The sequence below is a fragment of the Thermobia domestica genome, chromosome 16 (assembly GCF_964235325.1).
Source record: "Thermobia domestica chromosome 16, izTheDome1.hap1.1, whole genome shotgun sequence".
Lineage (NCBI taxonomy): Eukaryota > Metazoa > Arthropoda > Insecta > Zygentoma > Lepismatidae > Thermobia > Thermobia domestica.
In genome coordinates, this window is record NC_137469.1 from 84,971,185 (window position 1) to 84,994,154 (window position 22,970).

Sequence of the window (22,970 nt, forward strand, 5' to 3'; positions counted from 1 at the left end):
CGGCGTCGTAACAAAAATTGGTGTTATACCTTGTACCTACCTACATTAAATAACCAATAATTTTGTTACAGAGAACTATTTTCGTTACGTTACAGTTACGTTAAGTTATCCACCCCTGGTATTAAGCAGTAGACAGTGATTGTAAGTCAGTGATATTAGGAACTTAAATGAAAGTTTCCCTCAGAAATGATAAAATATTCCATTTGTACCGCGTCTTTTCTTAGTATTCGCCCCCTTCCCTAGACCAGTGGACAACAGAAACTCAGTTATTTAAACTTTGATAATGAGAATTTCATTTACGCTGACGTTCCTCAACTTTAACTGTGGTCATTGATCCAGTCACTATGCAGTAACACTGTTTTGACAAGGCGGAGCACCCTTGATGACATTTATTTCTATTGTGATGTCACTCAATCCATAAGCAACACGTGCAATTGACTGCCTTTTGTTTGTTGATCTGTTCCCATTTCAAAAACATATCTGGCAATGACCTCCTCTAGCAAGGTAGCGGAAGGGTTGTTGGAAGAGGAATGAAGAGTTTGCTTGCATATGGCGGGAATTTGGAAAGAATGCCATCGTCTTTAGTTGTACTGCAGTAGTGTTTATTATAACGTCTATTGAAAAGCTATTTCCCTACATTTTACCTCCCTTTTTCTCTCTTTTAAAAATCTTGCCTAAATCTCCCTGCGGTCGGGGAATTTTCCTTAAACTAGCATCACTTGTGAGTGTGGTATTGGCACCAGTTGATGTACAGTCTGCAGCAAAAAACCTGCAACATGAGCATTTAATTTTATTATGAAACGACGAAGACTTTTGCTCCAAAATAAGTGTGTAGGGGAGGACGCCGAGGTTTCTCCTAGCGTGATTCGTGCCACTTAGACGTTATGTTGATTCACTGCGCTGTTAGGCGTAGTTTCACAATAAACTTACATGCTCATGTTGCAGGTTTTTTGCTGTGGACTGTACAAGTCAATTTCACGTGTAAAGAGGTATTTTTCAATTAACCACGCAATGATTCGACTTTATTATCCGTTTGATGTATTTTATCTGTATCTCAGTCTGTATAATATTTCTTTGATGCTATTTGGAAAAAAAAATTCATCATAACATTTTCTGTAATAAATATTTACATTTAAATCACAAAATTCATTTTCCAGATGGGCGCCGTCCTTATCTGGCCCCTCATGCAAACACGTAGTTCCCAGGATTCAAGATCCGGCCCTGGCTTTATTTTTTTTTTTTTTAAAGAAATTCAAAAGCCTTTGTAATTTTCAACATCTATTTACGACACAATCACAATTGTTCACTTGAATCATAATATTATTCAAATAATTTAATGGAGTTTGTTTTGATTACGTTTATTTAGAATCCAAGAAGTGAAGATTCTTTGTCACCTCTTCAGAAAACAGATGCTGAGAAGGGTTCTTCAGTCTCGGACAGTATATCAGAAAATGACCCGGCAAGTTCTGCCAGTTCAGATGGAGATAGCAGATCTAATGGTGAGAATATATGTATTTTCGTAGGTAAATTTGATATTGAGAGAGTTGTCTTTAAAATTATTGTTGAATAAATGAAAAGTAGCGATAGATAAAACGCGATTATACTGTAAACTTAAAATCAGAATAAGGATAACTGTAGACTTAAACTTAATTAACAGTAATAAAATGAATTTATAAAATTGTGAACGAAAAAAGAAAATAAAATCTAGCGTAAATATAATTAAACAAAACTCGAGGTAAACATATAGCTAACTTAAATATCTACAAGGAAATGAGGTTTGCAGAGGACTAGCTAGGAGTTGCTTTCTAATTATATAAAAAATCTGTTAAAAGAAATTAATCGTTAATTAATTATAAAATATTTAAGGTTCAAGCCTACTTGAACCTTAAATTTGATATTTAGTATAATTTAAATTCAATTTGAAATTTAATTTAACTGTTTAATTGATGTTTTCCTGCATTCAGCAATCAGTTCAATTGCATGAATGAGAGAGAGAGGTTGTAAATGTGTTGTAAATTTACATATTTGTCTTTAAGGTTTTCAAATTTGCTGCAGTTCTAAATTTCACTGTTTTAGAGTCACTCGCGATTGCTATTTTTTTTATTAGTTTTTTTTTTAATCGAATTCTTGTCATAAGTGATATAGTAATTGCGATATCGGAAAGTAACGCTTTTATTAAACCAAGTCAAATTATATATATATATATAATTGTTGTTTGATTGATCGAGTTCGGGTTGATTAACTGTATAAGACATTTTTATATTTAAATGCTAATTTAAATTCCGAACCAACGGCTTTATGTTGCGTTACATTGGATCAAGGCCAAATTCTTAGGTTTATATATATATATAGTAATAAATACTACATGTTATATGTCGAGATTTGAAAGTAGCTGTATTTTGCATTTTAGAAATATAAGATATACCTCACACTTCGTGCTTTGTTCGAGAAATTGCATTTCAAGGGAAGTTAGTCCGATTTTCCCTGCTGTTTTCAAATTCACATAAGGTTACTTTCGAGTGTTGCCAGTTCATATTCTTCCCAAATTAAAGGTAATAATTTTAATTTTATTTTGATGTAGAAAGATCAACTGGAACTGAAAACCCGTTTTTCCACACTCGAGGCTACGGACATTGCAGAATCTAAAAGGGATATTACAGTAGTTGTGATAGGTACAACTACGAAGGTAAGAAGTTCTCGAGAAATACAGGTTAACAGTAACAATGGAACTTCCAAAATGTAATTTGTGGAACTTTGCAGGACAATATTGAAATCCATTATAGAAGGTATAAAAACAAGTTCAACAGCAACATCGTAAGAAAAATAATTGAAGACAGCGTGGGCCTAAGAAGGGAAAACAGAGCCTAAGCAGTGGACGGAAACATATCGTAGCGCTGAAAAAAGAAGAGAATGTAGCCACTAAATACAGCAAAGAAATGCTAAAGGAGATTTAGATTTTTTAAATATAAAGTTACATTCAAGGAATAAGCCGGAAGGAAGGAAAGCGAATATGAAGAGAAAACAGATATCCCACTTCATACCCCAAGAACAGGTTGCATACGTTATAAGAAGCATGGAACAAAGAAAGACAACAGGAAAATATGGAGTTGCATGAGGCATACTAAAGGAAGCTGGCGAAGAGACTGAAAAATTCTAGCGCATTGTTATACTAAATCTACAAAGTGATCGAGTTTCCGAGATGTGCCATCTATGATCATACTATTGCGTAACAAGAACATAAAGAAAATTAACACAGTTATACATATAAGCCTTCTCTATACAATTTACGAAAGTATTGACATTCCGATTAGAAAAATAGAGACCTCGCCCAACCAAGAGAAGAGGCTGTATTTAGAAGTGATTATAGCTTATTAGATAATATCCAAGTAGTTAGGGAACTGTTACAAAAGTCAAACGAGTAATATGTTTCATTTATTGACCATGAGAAAGCTTTCGGTTTGGTGCATTTCTCATACTAGTAATTAGTCCTTTGTTTCGTTGGGTTTCTAATGCAGGTTTTTAATTCTTGTCCCTTATGAGTTTACCAGTGTATAATCTCGACAACAATTCTTTTTGATGTCTGTTTTTGCGTGATATTGGATGTTAGATTGTTAGTCCCTAATGTTAGAGAGCAAGGATTCATTGCTCTTTGGAGTTGCTCTTTCTTTCCTTCTTCTGATGACCATGGATATGTTATGTGGGAGGGTATCAACGTGGTATGCATATAGTAGTTGCGGGCTGCGATGAAGTCACATCATAATAGTGGCTTTGTTCGAAAGAGAATTTTATGTTGTATTGATATGTAAGTGGTGCTGACAATAGAAAGCTGTATCTCAGGATTCTGATCATAGCATATATTCTTTACAGAACATGCTACCAAAGAAAATCAGTTTAGTTCAAATTCTGAGGAAGATCAGGACAACAAAGTTACCTATGCTCCTAGCACCACCGGTTTTCCCCCGTCTCGATCCAGCTTTCCACATACCATTCCCACAGGAGGTAAGTCAGTCGTAGTTTGAATTTCAAACTTGCAAATCTTCGGAGATACATAGTTTTGGATCGTGAGTACTGCTGAAATTTGTAGTGAAGTCGTGATTTTTTTGAATGCTGCTTTCAGAACTGTTGTAGATATATTTGTGATTCTAAATAATAATTAGACTTCGGATTTTTGCATATTTGCATGTTTTTTTTTTTCGTGACGTGATATTGATATGCTCTTTAAACAGAAATTCGTTTCAGCTGTTTTGAGGTAAAATATCGTTTTATAGTACATATATTTGCATATTTTGGAGGTTAGCGCATGTTTTTGTCGTTACTGCATATAAATGCATGTTTAAAGGAACGACCAAATTGATAATTTCTAACGTCCAAGAACCTTCTTCATAAATAGAATTTCAAGTTTCTAATATAAATGGACTCAAGATCTTGAAATGGTTCATTGTTGTCGGTTTAGAATACCTACCAAGGTCATGTGAAAGGAGAATAAGAAAGGGGTGAGTGATTCATCCCGGCAATGAGGTATGACTCATCTTTTTGGAAGAAGATATAAATAACGGTGTTCAAATCACCTACAACAAAATTTCCACGTTACCCATCCCGGAAGTTAAAGTTGCTACTGTTTGTGTGGGTGGGTGGGTGTGGATTTGAAATTGTGTGGTCCTGTGGAAGTAAAAGAATACCAAAAGAAAAATCTGGGGCCATTTAGTTGTAATGCGACTCTTCAAATTTGAATTTAACTGTCTCAGAATCTTGTCATTTTTTTGCCCATTTTTGTCCATCCAAGAAAAAAATTTGTACCGTTCAAATAAACAAGGGAGGGCTATTTCAAAATTTCGGCCACTTCGATCACCTGTAGTGCGACATCTTCAAATTCGAATTTTAATCAGCTCAGAATTGTGTCAAATTTTTGAATATTTTTATACCACCAAGAATAAATTCTGTACCATCAAAATTCACAAAGGAGGGTCATTTAAAAATTTGGCCACTTGGGTCACCTGTAGTGAGATATTTTCAAATTTAAATTTCAACTATCTTGGTGGTACCAAAAAAAAAAAAAAATCTAAGCTAGTTAGAATTCGAATTTAAAAATGTCACATTACTGTTGATCGAAGTGGTCAAAATTTTGAAATGGCCTTCTTTTGTTAATTTGAATGGCACATTTTTTTGATGGTACAAAAATGTAGGAAATTTGACAAAATTCTGAGCTAATTAAAATTCGAATTTAAAGATGTCGCACTACAGGTAATCGAAGTGGCCAATTTTTGAAATGACCCTCCCTCGTTTATTTGAATGGTACAAAATGTTTTGTGGTAGTACATGAATGCACAAAATTTTAAGCTTGTTAAAACTAGAATTTAAAGATGTCGCACCACAGGTGATCTAGGTGGCCAAATTTTGAAATCACCTTCTGTCGTTTATTTGAATGGCATAAAAGTTTTCCTTGGTTGGAGAAAAATGGACACAAAAATTGGACAAAACTCTGAGCTAGTTAAAATTCGAATTTGAAGATGTCGCACTATGAGTGATAGAAGTGGCCGAAATTTTGAAATGGCCCACGCTCGTCTATTTGAATGGTATATTTTTTTTTCCCTGGTTAGACAAAAATTCGGAGAAAGTTCTGAGATAGTCAAAGTTGAAATTTGATGATGTCGCACTACAGGTGATCGAAGTGGTCAAATTTTGAAATGGCTCTCCCTCGTTTATTTGAATGACACAAATTTTTTCTTGGGTGGACAGAAATGGACATAAATTGAACAAAATTCTGATCTAGTCAAAATTCAAATTTGAAGATGCACTGCAGGTGATCGAAGTGGCCGAAATTTTGAAATAGCCCTCCTTTGTTAATTTGAATCAGAGCGAATCCAGGACGGACTTCTGGGGGGCGGTGGGTTGTAATACTGCTACTTAAAGCTACTTTTAAGAGCTCCGAACTCTGGGATGGGTTTTATTTATATATAAAATAAGAAAGTTTCCTCTTCTCGGGGGACGATCGCCCCCTGGATCCGCCCGTGATTTGAATGGTACATTTTTTTTTAGTTGGGTGAACAAAAATGGACAAAAAGTGGACAAAGATGGCGCACAACTAAATAGGCACGAAAAATCTTCTAAAAGTTGTCTTCTGAAACAATGGTTTGAAGTTGAGAGACGTTAACAATTCAAAAATAAAATATATTTTGCAAAGTGTATGCTAAACAAGTAATATTTTCAAGGTAAGTAAGCTTGTTTTTAAAGAGGACATCTCTATTTTGTTCGGCAGCAAAGGCTCAAACTTCAGCAGTGCTCTATTGTTTGGCCTTCTTATATTTTCATAGCAGTTTTAAGTCTGGTAAGGAGTTCATACAACTATGAAACAACCCAGATGTGGCTTTTTTTTTCTTCTTCATATTCGACAGAGTTCATCCCGAAGAAACCGTTGAAAAATGTATTTCGGGAAGAAATAAACATTTTGAAAATGAGCACTAAATTAATTAAAATATTTCCTTTACAAAATCTAAAACATGTCGCAGCAATTACTTTCTGAGATAAGTTCCCAAAGTTCTCCTTTAAGGAGTTTAAGAGAGTATTTAAGTATAAGCTTGTGTTGCTTTGATACGCACTTCGGTCTCTCGAAACGAACTTTTCTACTAAGTCTTCTGTTATGTTTTCCATAACTTTACCTTCTTTCCATTCATACTCCATGTCTCGCTCAAATCACTTTATTCCATTTAAAGTGTCAATATTATACATTGTAAATTATTGCTGTTTGAAATGGACAATGTTACGACAGAAGAAAATATTCTAGGATTTACACATAATTGGATACAAAAACTAAGTTCAAGTGGATTTATTTTCTTTCAAACAAGAACATAAGGTTCTTGAATACAGGCTTTTAACACAGTAAAAACTGCATTCAACAGGCTCCTTTTAAACGGAAATATTTCACGGTCCCATGAATTTAAAAGGGGGGGGGGGGGAATCTCGTGATTAGGCGGAACCTGTGTTGCGAACAATGGATGTTAAAATATATTTTAAACGGAAATATTTCACGGTCCCATGAATTTAAAAGGGGGGGGGGGGAATCTCGTGATTAGGCGGAACCTGTGTTGCGAACAATGGATGTTAAAATATACTTTTAAACGGAAATTTTCAAGTTTCGTGTTTAGAAAACTTTTAGACATTCTGTGAGAGGTTAGGGATATGAACTACGTTGTCTGTAAAGGTCTTCGTTTACTTGTTACCCTAAAAATTTCCCCTTTAGTTCACCGCCATATAAGGCCCTAGATACCGTACGAGTTTTTGAATGAATTGAAATTTACATAGTAATTTCCAGATACCAATAACTCATTCTCTAGCTGGTCTAGAGACATGGAACAAGAAGCATAATATACACAATAGATCAAAAGGAAGCCAAAAGTAGAGGGAGGAGCGCTGAAAAGTGTACAGAATCTACTTTCTGTCTTGGCTTTTGAAACCGTCTATCTTCGTTAGTCTTAAAATCTTGAACGGAAATTTTTGCAAGTCCTACTCAATTTCGGTAGGCAGGTTTTACTATATGCTTATGCCAGAAGTGTTTATTTTACTTCTCTGAGTATATTTATTCTTTATTGACAGATACTTGGCCCATCCTTTTTATTTATAAATTTATATATATATAATATTGATTTCACGTACTGACTGTGAGCTGTTTGAACCCGAAGAAACCAAATGTATTCAAGAAGCCATGAAAACTTGCGGAGCTGAAAACATTAAAAGCGAACTTGCGCTTATCGATAATCATTTCAGTTCAATTTCAAAGATCATAACGAGATTAGAAGAGCGATGATTAAAACTTCGTAGTGTATTTGAAGTGTTTGATTCAATAACGACACAAACGCCACCAAGACCAACCGGACAAGCATTTCTTCGAAACGCATAGTCAATAGACGGGAGAAATTCTGGCATAAAATTCTTGTCCAATGTAAGTAAAGTGTTCCTGGGAACAATGACGCACGAATTTCAGATTTATCGGCAAGTAACATTGCTTCTTTGAAATACTGCCCATTAACGACCCGTGACACGGAAGGAACAGTACAGTACAGTAATGTTTTGACTGATAAATGTAAGTTTTTACCAGAAAACACCAAAAACTACATAGTTGTGTATTTTAGCATGAATGCATCATAGATATACACTAAGTATATGTAGTTCAAGTAATATAACTTTTTTTCTCTAAAGATAATAAAATTCCTCATTTAACTTTAGTTATTGATTGGTGCATATTTACAATTTTTAGTTTATATTTGCATATTTTCAGTGCATATTTTCGAGTTTTTTTAAGCGCATAATTGCATGCATATTTTGCCGTTTTTTAGTGCATATCGATCCGAAGTCTAATAATAATGAATTAATGAAATGTTCCAGAAGTAAAAAATGGAAGTAAAAGATTCCAGAAAGTAATGAGCAGTTTCTCCGGTTTTGATTCCTCCTTGTAGAAGTGTATACTTTGAGATCTTCGCGACCTTCTTTTTATCTTTTCCTTTCAAGTCCACATCTTTCCAGTACTCAGAAATATTTTAAAGCAGAGTGTCATTATGATTCAGACATTGCTCATGGAAGAAAACCACTGTAAGAGCCCAATAATAGATCTTTCTATTTTCTGAATGAGAAAGATAACAGCATTCTCCATAATTTTTTTTTTTTTTTTTTTTTTTTTGAAAGCGAGTGTAAATTACGAAAGAAATATTTATTTATTATGTTTACATAGTTGGTTACAAGTGTTTTGAAAATTGAAGATGCACAGCATTGTAAACAAATCATTCATTTTGGAAATGTTTTACTCAACTTGTACAATCATTCACATATTCTGAGTTTATACAATTCACAACAAGTTTCTGTATTTCGTCTCATATTTTAAAGTTTAAGTTATATGGACAAATGAAGTTAAATGAGAAAATCGAGGAAGTTGTAGTTATTTAATAATGAACGCCTTGAACTAGGATCTTTCGATGAAATAGTTATAAGTAGTTGTAGAAAGAATTTGTGCCATTTTAAACTGTTTGCTAGTAAGTAATGAGTATGTATTACACATGTTTATTAAATGCAGTTAGCTTAGTTTTTGAAGTCAAATTAATCTATAGTTTATAGTGTGAAAAATGAATTAACTGTAATAAAATGCTGTTAAATGTGAACTTTTATGCGAATATAATACTTGTCTGTTGTTAGCAATATTATCGTCCCCACGTCACTTCGGGAGCACTCAGTTTGGAGGAAATCCTTTTGCTGTGAAACCAAGTTCAGGCTGTAAATCAACAGAAGGTGATCCCTGGCCACGTTTAACCCCGAGTAAGCTGGCTTCCGGAGTAAGTTCAGGTACGACAAACTCTCATTTATACGTGTAGACATACGTCGTATGTAAATATCTTAGCCATTCAATATAGTATACTGTGCAGGTTTGAGTCATGCGAAACACCACTGACAGTAAATAGCATAAAGAATTAATTTTAACACGTCATGGATACATCTTTAGGGATAGGGAGAAAAGGGTATTATTAGTAAATAATGAAATGATTCGTAGAAACTGAAACACAATAAATCGGAAGTCCAAGTCAACCTCGCATCAAGATTGAACAGACGTCATAATCTAGAGATGAGAGTTTCAGTACCAAGCAACAAGACCTATGTCTTAGTGGTCTATCGTTTAACTATAAAGCTTAATTTTTAAGTTCTAAGCTATTCTATGTGGGCGATTGGTCAACAAAATATGTGTGAAAGTCATTTCTGTTAACTTATTTTATTAAGATTTCAAGGTTAGGGAATAATGTTTCGTGGCTAAAATTAAGATGTTACTAATTTTGTAAAGTCCTGTAATTAACACAGGAAAGTTTTGTATGGACATAAGAAAGGACAAAACTTGGAAAGGACAATAGTGCCAGTGTGAACTATTCTCTACAATTCTAATCGAGCGTACATAGATATATTATAGAGATTTTATGTATTTAATTTTACAGCGTCGACACTTATTTTGTAATATATTTTTTGTAAAGAAATAGTGTAGTTGTTTCTATATCTGATCTAGTTTTTGTACGGGGCTTAACGAATATAGTGGTTTCAAGGGTCTTCGGTAACTCAGCTATTAAATGTTCATGTAATCCAATTCTCTTGGTGGCGAGATAGTTGGGGAAGGGAGACCTGTTCTATGCAAGATTCTTGCATGATTGCAGTTCACTCATCAACTGCACTAGACAAGGACGTGAAACAAAGATAAATCAAGTGAAAAGTTATTTTGGATTAACCTTTAATCGAAAAAGAGTACTGTTTATGGTAGTCAATTAGCTTACAACAAAATGAATTTTCAGTTTGAAGATGACCCATTGTCAACTTCATGTGAGATCACCGAACCAAAGCAGTGCCGGGTTTGGTCAGAGAAAACGGGTGACCGTACTTACCAGTTGGTGTTGGCATTGCAACGTCCACCCAGTGTCGTGAGGACAGTTGAGGAGCTACTAAAAAGAAAGAAATAGCGAACTCCTGTCTAGAAAGCCAGTAGTACCGGCAAGGGAAGCCAATGTGTGACCACACATCACCCCAAAGACATGAGAGCCAGGGCCTCTAAGGGCTTTTGTGCCAGGAGTTTAGTTAGTTTTGGATATCTTATTGTAGCTCTTGAAAACGTAGTGAATTTCTTTAGGCCGAAATTTTCGTTACTTTAATATGTCAGGTACCAGACGTCGAAGATAGTAAATGTGTCAGAGTAGAATAACAGGAGAACATTATCTTAGTTTCGCTGGACATGGCTCATTTTGGTTCTTAATCTTCCAAGTTAACACTTCTAATAGTGTGTTACTGAAGCACAATAACAGTGGGGAGAGAAAGCACAGCAAGAAAAGTAAATTGTTTGTGTTCTTTTCCTTCAGTATTGAGTTAATAACGTCTTACTAAACATAAATGAATATTGCAATTATCATTATTAGTATTTCTCATGTGAATTCTTATACTTGCCAGTTTAATATATATTTTGGTGAAACCTTGAAGAATGAAGCATGTCACAGTATACCATGATACCTATTTGCAGGTAACATATCAATAGGATCGCATCAGGTGAAACCTGTCCTTCGGCCATCACAATTGGGGAGTTCTGCCTTCAAAACAGAAACTGAATCCACTAACATTGTGCCACAAAGAAGTAAATCGTTCCAGTTGTTGCCATCGAAACTTGGAAATACGTTTTCAAAAGGTAAGTTCTCCATTCGTTTCCTACTTAACGGTAAATATAACTATTATTACACAGATGGGGTATGCGCAGGATATTTGCTTAAGTTCAGTATTGTGGAGATCGCGTGAAAGATTTTGGCGTAGTTTGCAAACAAAGGAAGTTTTCTTTGTAGTTGTCACATAGAAGAAATTTTGTCTATTGGCTTTTTTTACTTCATTAAAACGCAATAAATAAATCATTGCTTTAAAATAAATGGCGGAGGTTTACTGATTTATTATTCATTTCATATTAAGTTAGTAATTTACTTACCTTAGTGCACCACTTTCCTTGCTTTATTCCGACAACCATTTCAGTGTATGCGGCCACCATCTAATATATGTTTATGAATTGCGTTTTAGCAAGATCAAAATCCAAGGTTGAGACAAAGATTTAGGTAAATATAATGGGACTGCATAGTCAACAATTTCATCATCAAACAATAGGCCTTCAAAACAATAATGTATTAACAAATAATAATTTTACGAAACTTCACAAAGATACATAATAAGAAAACAGAATTTTATTAAAATTTGACATTTTGATGACATTAAGGCTAATACGACGGCAGCTCTGAAGGCCATTCCTGAAAAGATTTACAAAATTACTTCGAAGGATGGAGTAGGGGGTGGTATCAGTGTATAGCTTCCCAAGGGGAGTAATTTGAAGGTGATTAGACCAGTATGCATCAATAAGGTATGTAGCACATTTTATGGAAAGAGTTCACGAACTTAATTATTACACCTCGAACGTTATAATGAGAACTGTCTCAGGAGTGTTTTAAAAACTTGAATGTAAAACAATATCTACTTTATACTGTACATCAGAATGATATAAGTTGGACACACCCAATAATACAGAGTGTGATTTACACTACTCTGCCCTGCAACCCTCTGATTTCTATCTATCCCAGTTTTAGCAACATGCCTAAAGATTATGGGAAGAAAGACAATAAATCTGTTTATTCATTCACAAAAAAGTAGTGGCCCATGGCATTAATCTAATTCTAGTTATTGATATAATACACAGAGTTCAGTATTTGTGTTCACAATATATTTATTATAAATATTTATTTTAACTATTTATTTTACCTAAGTATAAATATTTAATACTTATTTTTTTTATTTTTTTTTATTTTTTTGTACAATAACAGGAATTACGAGTAATGACGAAAACGATGGGGAAACGAAGAAAAACGTGGAAACCACCAAAAGTACTTCAGTTGGTGAAAGCCGTACTACAATGGAAAGTGATAATCAGCATTCGGAAAGTGGCTTATTGTTTATGCCTCTAGGACTTTCCAAAACTCAGCAAAATGATTCGTAAGTATATTTGTACATCGTACTGTAAAGTTTAAAGGCTAGTTGAATTTGTACTTTAACGTAAATAGTGTAGTTTCAGCAAATTAGAAACTAAGAAGTTTCATTCAGGCATAGTATGTGGTATATACAGTATGGACAATTTATCTTGATACATACTAGTAACTCTTACACTAATGAACTAATAACGCTGAAAAGTTGTACCATACAAATATTGACAGGAAGACATAATTTTACATATTCAGTGATACTCAGGCCAACCGAACATGAAGTCGTATTTTTTCAAATGGCACTACGCGAGGTTATTACAAATTTCAGCTCTACTTGTTAAACGAAAACTTACAATATTACATTTATTATTCAATACACAATACATAATATATTATATTGTACAAATGTAATATTATACAATATTACATTTATTACCTGAAATACCCATTCTTCCCATGGGCCTACGTAAACAAACTGAACAATGAAAGTTAAAAAATATCATTTTCTACACATCCCGGTAAATGCCCCCTAAGACCCCCTGGTTCGAATTAAAAAAACGCCCCCAGCCGATGGGGCTGTATTTGGAAGTAAACGCGTATGGGAATATCACCATCTCAGAGACCGCGAAAACTATGGATTTGACACTAATATCGGTCATTTTGGATTATTTTTACATGTCTCGGTACCCCCTTCCCCCAGCAGGTGACCCTCGGCCCGCATACAGTGGTAGCTGAATTTGAAAGTCATCGCTAATGGAAGTGTCACCATTGATCTCAGCGACCGCGAAAACTATGAATTTGACACTAATATCGGCCATTTTTTGGTACTTTTACATGTCCCAGTAAACGCCTCCCTCCCGAGACCCCCTGGTTCGAATTTTATATATATATATAACGCTTCGTCTTGGTCTGGGCTCTGGATCAAGGTACCCGTGACCAAAATTTGGTAACTCTCGGTCCACTCGTGTGGTCCCCAGGTCGCACACAGACAGACACGCAAACAAACTCTTTATTTTATTTATATTAGATTAGTGTTGCAAGCTAAGGATACTACAGTATCTCAAACATCCAAACTTTGGTGGCCTGTACAGCAGTAATAACGCAAATGAAACACGGCGTAGCGCACATACAAAGTAATTTAGTGTTTAATACTGTGATCATGATATGATGGATTTGCAATGAATACGAAGAAAGTTACAGTGGATTGAAAATTTGACTTTTTTTAAAAGCCTTTATTTTGAAAAACTGCTTAGATATATACCTCATCCAACTGCATAGATGGTTTTCGATAGATATGAAGATCAACACTGTCTTTTACAGCAATTTTATATATCCGTTCTGAAACCGTCCTGGAGACATGGTATAAACTGTTAATGTAAGATCATTTTAGATCATTTAAAACAATTAATTGTAAATTCAATTCACTGATTCAAATAAGCAGGAAGGAGTCGTTGGTCTGTTTGAATTTTGAAGAGACAGGGCTTTAAATACTCATGATTCAAACGGTTCTAGGAATTACGTCTAAGGCCATTGGTTGGCGACGAGCAGAACTCATTAGGACTACGCTGAAGAGTTGTCACTTTAACTAAAATGGTTATCCTAAAAGAAAGAAAGGGGTTCAAAATGTATGCCAAAACACAGTATCTTACTAGCTGTCATTTTAGAGATTAGAAACTTGAAATATGAAGTCCTTAATAAATGGACGTACCAAGCGTTTCAGAAAATTCCACTTGTAAGAGGGAGGGGAGAAGTGGTCAATTTCTATAATTTTTCTCATATAAAATAATATGTTCGTCTCTCTCTTCACTGTCACGGGAAAGCGTTTGAACTGTTTAAGATGGATTTTGGAAAGTGGTTGGTTAGATTTAGGCCGAGCAGGGAGATTGTACAATTTCACGTAAATGCAAATACGTATTCTAAGGAAGAGAAAAGGTGTTTAATTATACCTTTCAAATACTTGCATAAGTATATTTTTCTCGTGCAAAGAATAGGTTTCAGCTAATCTTTCTATATGCTTTCTTGTCAAGGGTCTACATTATAGAGAGTTGTAATTTTGTTTAGGAAATACGTATATGTGCCGGAGACATTTCATAGCAATGATATATTTTATAATCTATAATAACTTTTCGATTGTATTAGGAAGAACTTCCTACGCGAAATATTGTTTCAGATGACTGACAAATATGTCGGTGAAAAAGTCGGTGAGAAAATTATTTATACCAATGTAGCTTTTCCGATCTCGTTATAGCAAGTGGACCTTTTCCGTCACAACTTTGCGCCTATTAGTATTATTATTTTGTGTATTTGTAGCCATTTAATTTACATTGTTTGTTTACCACTTTGCGTTTATTTTTTCTTTTCTCTATATTATATATATTTTTGTTCAGGTAAGAACTTTCAATGTCTTCTCTAAGCAACATTGCCAGATGGTTACTCACCTTACTCGTTGTGTCATTTCAAATATTCCACCAAAAAGTGAATGATTTTGAAACAAATGTTATTCGTTAGTGAAAACAAAAGGTAATCCACCGGGGATCGAACTTAGATCCAGTGCTTTGAAAGTGAGAACACTAACCACTTGCCCAAGGAAAACATTGAGTCTGTTACTAGTAAATAATCATTATATGTTGTAGAAGTACGAGGGGAAATAGTAAGTGTCAATTGAAGTCAAGTTATACAGGGTGTCTACCAGTCAAGGAAGTCAGGGAATTTGCAGGGTCAGGGAAAATGTTAGGGTGAGTCAGGGAATTTGATTGTGTGTCAGGGATAAATCTTTCCAAGGCTGTGAGGGGTGAAGGAATGCCACTAAAATAGTCATAAATTACAGGTAAATGAATTGATTCGTTTGTACGTTTGTAGAATATTGTATAAGCATATAAAGAATGATGAAAACTTACAGTTCACTTTAAATATAAGTTGACAGAGTCAGGGAAAAGTATAATTTTGTCACGGAAAGTCAGGGAATTTGATTATGCTTGCTTGGTAGACACCCTGTTACAGGAAAAGTGGATGCAATTAGGCAGCACTATAAAGAGCTTCGTTGTTGTTTGTGTCTTTGTTCAAGATTAGTATCTTGTGCAGTCCCCATTAGCTTCTATTACGGCTCTTAGACATCTTGGTACGGAGTTTACTAAGCTGGCGAAATATCGGTATCCTGTACAACTCTTTCCCACGCATTAAGAACTACGTCCCATAGTTCGTCAGCTCTCCATGGTGGGTTGTCAGGCCAGTTTTCCTGTAGAGTTCTAGTAACTTTTGCACATAGATTTTCTATTGAATTTGTGGCGAATTCTCTAGGGACCCGGTTGATTAATTTAGGAAAAGAGGATTTTCAAAATATATCTTGAATTTAGCCTTTTGTGTATAAAAAAAGTTCGGATAGTTTTTTCTTACATAGAACATATTTTACTACAGGCAATGTGAAACCACGTTCAGAATCATATTTTACTGAAAGGTTTTTGTAATTCCTGAATATTATTTGTACTTCGAAACTTTCGACTTTATCCTGTATTCTTGGTCACGGAGGAGAGGGCGGAAAAAAGAAAGAAGAAAAATAAAAACATCAAAGAGTAAAATGGAATGGGCTTACCAAGAAAATACCTGTTCTGGAAAAGACTTTTTCATGTTCCCAAAGTGTTTTCCAACACAGCTCTTTCCTTGGTAAGTCCGTTCCATTTTATTTTGATGTTTTTATTTTTCTTCCTCTTTTTTTCCGTCGTGACCAAGAATCAAGGGGAGAGTCGAAAGCTCGGAAGTTCAAATAATATTCAGGAATTACAAAAATCGTAAGAAGAATTATATATTTTAATAGCTGAAATGCACATTCTTCGCAAGAAAGGGAAGGTCTATGGAGAACACTTGAAGGCTATGTTTAAACCCCCCTTGTATCCCGTAGGATATGCATTTCAGTAGAAGTAAAAAATCTCAGGTGGAGCCAAGTGTTAAGAAGGCCCATATTCAAATATTTATTTTTAAACGGTCATTCACTTTTGGCATTATCTGAATACACAATGGGAAATAAAAATACGGAAATAGAAATTATCCACTTCCCTGTTTAGAAATAAAAGTTTCGAGAACACTGGGACCCGTATCAACTTATTTTTAATAACCAACCTATATCCGAGTATTCTCAGTGGTAGAGCGTTCACCTCCGGTGCTTGGGGGGTCCCTGGTTCGATCCCAGCTGACACCGTGTAGACTTTGTGGTGGACAAACACCGTGCTCGTGGGTTTTCTCGGGGTTCTCCCGTTTCCTCCCACTTCCTTCTTTCCACCATTTCATTCATTTCTCATAATCACCGTCTCCTTTAGCCTAACCGGCATAATCATGGGACGTAAAACTAAAAATTTCTTTTCATTTTTATATTCGAGTATTATCTTCCAAACTTAAGCGGGCAGTAAGATGCTCTATTTTATACATATATTTTCCTCCTCCATAATAACATTCAGTTTAATAAAAGTAACATTATAAAACAACGACTCGAAAACGTTTTATGTTCATAAAAATTAATTTCAAGTGATATAGCCGTTTTCCCGTGCTGATAGACAACGTCATTTTAAATGTGTAGGGAAAGTTATTTCAAATTACTCTCCCCTCCCCGTAAATCCGGAATTTCCAAGAAAAGCTGGGACAGGTATTCGTTTGTTTTTAAATAATGAGTTTATTCACTGAGTTTCATTTTTCTAACTTGAAAGACTGTGAAATTTTATTTTTTGCGGTAATTTTGAACTCGTCTTCTCCTTAGTAAACACATTTTGCTAAAAGTGACGTGACGAAACTCAATTTCAAAAAAAGTATTTCAAACGTATCACCGTTCCCCATTAATTATTAGATAGACAACTTTGATGTATTGATATATATATATATAATATATATATATATATATATAAAATGGACCTTGCCCTTTTTCCCCTTAAAAGCGGAATTTCCGAAAACGTGGGGACACGTGTCCGCTTCTTAATGAGGAGTTTATACACTAAGTGTAATCTCCCTCACATGAAAAACTCGTGTAATACTCAAGTTTTGGCACACATTGAAACCCTTCGGCCTCTTAGGACAGACATTTTAAAAGTGAGATAACAGAACCTTAGTCCACAAGATAGGTATATCTGTCACAATATTTTTGTTGTTGTTGTTTTGTTTTGCAGGATAGTATATTTCTCCTCTTGTAGTGATGAAAGGTATAGGCAAGTCAGTTCACGTAGGCGTTTAATTGATTGGCCTTATTAAAACTCATAAAGTTACGAATCTGATAATATATATTACGTTTTAAGTGAAGAAGAAGCAAGGAAAATACTTAAATAAATAAATAAATAAATAAAAAACTGTTATATATTAAGTACCGTACAATAGAAATATAAAAATCACTGGAATATTGAAATTCTAGCGTAGGAGTGCAGCACGTGAATATTTGGCATAGTAAGTATTGTTCGTACTTGCAAGTCTGCTGGTTCATGTTCGAATCTTCATTAAGTCTTTTCGTAGAAGGAATAGCTATAAAATGTAGTATTAGTTTTAGATCTGGTTTCATCCTGTTAGACTTTTTCATTTTTTGGCTAAAATAATAATAAAGGCACCAAGTATAATTCTAGATTTTTGTTCGATTAATTAATTATAAGCTTACATTCGAAACTAGATATGAACATAATTGAAACGAACGTAACGAGTTTCTGCCATTGACTCAAGCAGCGTATGTATCTCTGTCTATTTCAATATAATTCTTCTAAAGCTTATTCGAGTTTAATTAACTTGGTATGTGCCTTCCTCCAATCTTTCAAAACAGTTTTATTGTTTGATGTATCAAGGATCTAAAGGAGTAAACGGAAATAAAATCTTCACAATGTTGCAGATTTTCACATATGGAGAACCATTTTCTGGTAGGAAGGAACTATGTAAAACTTATTTGGTCGAAGAACATAGTGCATACTTCCTTTGGATTATCCCAATTATCTTCAATGGTATCGGTTGAAACCGATCAAAGATATGTTGGTAAAATGGGGTGAATTCCCGCAAATTTCGAAGTTTCATTATTGAAATAATATGAGAACAAAATAATTTTCTTTGATAACTTCTCAAAAATGATTTGATTTTGGTGCAATATGTGTATCCTTTCCTTAAGGCTTCCCAGTCACTCCTCTGCATGCGATTAAATCTGTCAAGAATTTAAGGCTGAATCCCAATGAAAATATAAATGTTTTGCACGATCGTCTTCGTCAAATATGTATTTCATTTTTAGCAACATAGCACTGTGTGCTTCCAGTGGATGACTGCTGTTTTGTTTCAGGATTGAAAAGCTGTAGCAATGTCTCATCCATTGTGACCAACTGACGGAGAGAAAACACCATTTATGTTGACGTCACGTGTTAACGTTGATTGTCACATTGGTACCTACATAGTCTTGTGGCCAAGAGTTAGCAGTTGGAGAATATACTTCGAAGAAATTGCTCGTATTTTCGTGTCTTTATATGCAGAATGGTCTCAGCAGGTCTCAGGGAAATGCTAAATCTAGAGGTGATATCTTGCACACCTAATCAGCGGTTCTCCTAACTACTACTACCACTTGCACAATGATGTTATTAGTGCGACTTGTCTGTGGCCAAGGCTGTTTTTTTTTCTTTCTTTCTTTTTCACTAACACACGACGTTCTATCTTCTGTAATCTTCCGCACCCGTGAACGCACATTCTTTACATCTTCACCACATGTCTCACTGACTTGTCGATGAACATCGATAGGTGCCACACCATACAAGTGGGGAGAACGGATAATCACACGCTACTCTTGCACATTGAACGTCACCACTCATAGTGTCGAAAACTTTAGCTGCAGCTGTAGGAATTAGGAGCGCTGTACGGTGTTACCATCTATATCACAAATTCAGTGTCCGTGTATTTGAAGATAAACGCGTCCTTCCGTCTTCTCATAGTATGTGAAAATAAAATAGGAAAACTTAGAATCCTACAACTTTATCCTATTAATAAAAGTTTTTTTACTATTTACCATCGTAATCCCAAAGAATACTTGACTAGAAACACAGGTTTAATTTCTCTCTGTATGTTCAGGAAATATACCTCCTTCCTCCAATGCCGAATTCAGAAGTTACTTTTGTTTTCTGTCCCTCTTTCTTTGATAACACCCAGTCCATTGCAGTTCAAGAAACTATTAGTATCAGAGAAAATTATTCTTGTCATGCAGCGATACTCACGTAAAGTCGTTTGTGTTCATCACTGAGAGAATACGTTGAATCTTATAAGATGTATGAATCTACATTGAAATTTACTTTCAAATGAAAATACTGATACTAAATAAGTCATGCCGTGCAACCGTCTTTTTGTTTGACTTTGTCAGCTTAATTTTCTGTAGCTGTACTGCGATCTTTCGAGCTAACGAAAATTAATCTGACAAAGCCAAACAAGAGAATAGTTAACCGGCATTATTAACAGTGATCCATGTGTACTTTATCTGTTTATGAAGTAATAATAGTTAATTATATGAACCTAATGACAAGTTTACGTAACTAATTTCTGAAAAAAAAAAAAAAATGTACATTGACTCAGTGTCAGGCTTTTACATGTGGATCTTAGGTAATGTGTTACGAGTCTGATTATATTACATGGCCCTAGTTTCAGAAAAGAAACAATATGCGTGCGAATTTTCCTCCTACCTCTGTACTTTGAACGTATTTCATATCTTTGTTCTTATTTCATTAGTTATTACGTGGTTTTTCTATTATGCTTATCTTTCTACGTAAGAACCGGAGACATTAAATTAAACATGTAGTTTAATTACATTTTAGTGATTCCGATTAAGCTAAAATGTTAGCGCCGCGTGCTTTTTGTCATGCGTAGTCTGCAGTTTGATTTTCTACTAATGTATAGAATTCTTAGTGTTAGCCCAGCAACTTAATTCAGTTGGAAGATTACTTGAGCTGTAACGAAAATCATGTCTAGAAAGATGGTATGTTGACCTTCACGCAACTAAACGTCGCCTGGCTTGCCATAGTCCGTTGTGAGTTTTCTAGTGTCGGGACAGAGTTATGTGTTTCAATTCTGGCAGTTGTTGGGTGGAGTTTTAATGTTTGTAGTAAACTGGAAATAACTGGAATAATGAAAATCGAAAATGCAGATGAATTCAGGTAATCATCAAATACTAACAATCGTAAGCAAGTTAAGCGATAAATTTAAGAATGAGAGTATACTATTTTCAGAGACTTTACTCTTTAAAATAAATACTTATTTTATAAATGATCTATTACGAAAATGTATTGCGAGATTCATATTTCTGAAACCTCTGTTGCATTTTAGAGTTTTGTAAACTTAGTTGAAATGCCTGATCTTCGCACGGGAAAATTAGCTTTACGAAAAAACATTTGAAAGGTATATTTGGATTATTTTATAACATTTGCTCAACTCTCCTCCTCCCTCCCCTTAGATGTGAAATTTTCTGAAAGGCTTAGATACATGTCTTTATTTTTAGTGAGTTTATATACCATATTTCATTTTTGTAACACGAGGGACTCGTAAGGTGTTCTTATTTTCGGTGTAAACTTTAAACCCCTTTCTTCCCTTTTAGGTTATACATTTTAGTGGAAGTAACATGACAGAAAACCAGCTCAAAGTAGGTATTAATTAGTTCTAAAATTAACTTAAAACGGTTCAGCCGTTTATCCGTGATGCGACACAAACAACAACGTTAATTTCAACATGGCGAGAAAAATAATAGAAAGTCCCTCTCCACACGCTTAGAATTGGAATTTTAGAAGATACTGGGACACGTTCAGTTAATTGTAATGAGGAGTTTATATACCGACTTTCATTCTTCTATCTTGATAGGTTCGTAAGATAATTTATTTTTGACAAATTTCCCCGGTAGCCCCTTCAGGATGCATATTTAATCAAAGTGACATGATAGAAACCAAGTGCGAGGTATATGAAAACTATAGTCAAAAATTCACTTCAAACGGTTCAACCACTTTCCCGCTATACGATAACAGACATATAATTTTATTCTTATTTATGAATTAGATTTAGAAATATCAAACTTACGAATGCATTGTTATCATACCTATTTGAAAATTAAATCTTCCAGTTTTACGTCCTACGATTATGCCATGTAGGCTAAAGGAGACGGTAATGATATGAATGAATGAAGTGGTGAAATGAATATGAGAGAAAATGGAAGAGCCATGAGAAAGTGCACACACACAGTGTTTGTCCACCACGAAACCACATTGCGCGAACTGGGATCGAACCAGGGACTGCAAGCAACATGGGTGAACGCTCTACCACTGAGCCACCGCGGTTCCTGTATATCTCTTTGGGAATTGTGTAGTCTTTGCACCAGCTGCTTGAATGCAAAGTGGCTGGGCAAAGTGTAAAAAGATCGAAACTTCTTTTTTACTTACTGAGCATATGGAACACATTGTAATAGTTAACTACTCATTTAGATGCCTTCCCCGCTGATCTAGTGGCTAGCACTAAGCTTTGCACCTGGTCCTGGGTTCGATTCCTGGTGGTAGAGCTCAAAAATTTAATTTTGTAGTCATTCACTTTCATTAATCATCCGCCTCTTTTAACCGAAAGAGGCTCGTGGGACGTTAAACTAAAAATTATTAATTTTCATTTGTACTCATTTAGGTGAGTAGTTAGTTAAAAACCGCTAACATTGTAATTTCACTCGTAGCCTGCTTTATTAGTGTCTGTAGTGGTCTTATTACATTTGTTTTTCACCTCCTTTAAACACACACATCTTTAAATCATTTTACACGTACGTTCAACAGAAAAATTCAAAGAACTAACTTAAGCAAAGTGAGCGATAAAATAAAAAGCAAGCGCAATAAAAATGTGGATTTGTTCTTCAGTAATTGTAAACGTCCATTTTTATAAATAGGGAACAAATTAATATATTTTATTTGAACAGGGTGTCTATCGGTCGCGAAAAAGTCATGAAATCAGAAAACGGTCATGAAAGTCAAGAAAAAGTCACGAAAGTTAGCTTTTGGATCACGATTGTTTTTATCTGTGCAAATATAAGTACAGACTGGATAATCTTGTTCTATGAAACGTCAAAATTCACCACCAAAAATGTTTATGGTCAGCTTTAGACGCTACCAAATTGCAAGCAAAGCATGCTTCTATCGCATGCATGAAAATTCGTTCTAATTCGCATCCAAATTTGCACTGAATATTAAGAAATTTTATGGTCTGATAAAGAAAAGGTCACGAAAAGTCACGAAATTTCATTTTGGAATTTTAGTAGACTCCCTGTTGAATTAATATTTTAGTAATTAATGGAAGAGGTAAGTGATAGCAAAATGTTGCTGGTTAAATCTTAAAGGAAAAGTGAGATTATTAAGAGTGAATTGTTCATCTAAAAAATTCTGTTCATGGTAATTTTTAAATTGTTTCCCCGTTAGATCATATTCATATATGTTATAATTTCAGAACTATGCGATTTTG

At 34.7% G+C, this 22,970-nt stretch overlaps 1 protein-coding gene across 3 annotated transcripts in view; it reads left to right on the forward strand.

Moving 5' to 3' along the window:
- Positions 1-22,970, forward strand: part of RanBP3 (ran-binding protein 3) — a 91,445-nt gene that overhangs the window by 36,571 nt on the left and 31,904 nt on the right. For 2 of the 3 annotated variants that reach the window (XM_081742706.1, XM_081742707.1), the window contains exons 3-7: positions 1,367-1,499; positions 3,868-3,999; positions 9,181-9,327; positions 11,030-11,191; positions 12,360-12,528. In XM_081742706.1, the coding sequence (XP_081598832.1) occupies positions 1,367-1,499; positions 3,868-3,999; positions 9,181-9,327; positions 11,030-11,191; positions 12,360-12,528 (743 nt within the window). The remainder of the gene's footprint in view (positions 1-1,366; positions 1,500-3,867; positions 4,000-9,180; positions 9,328-11,029; positions 11,192-12,359; positions 12,529-22,970) is intronic. The other variant, XM_081742709.1, reaches the window with a different exon arrangement.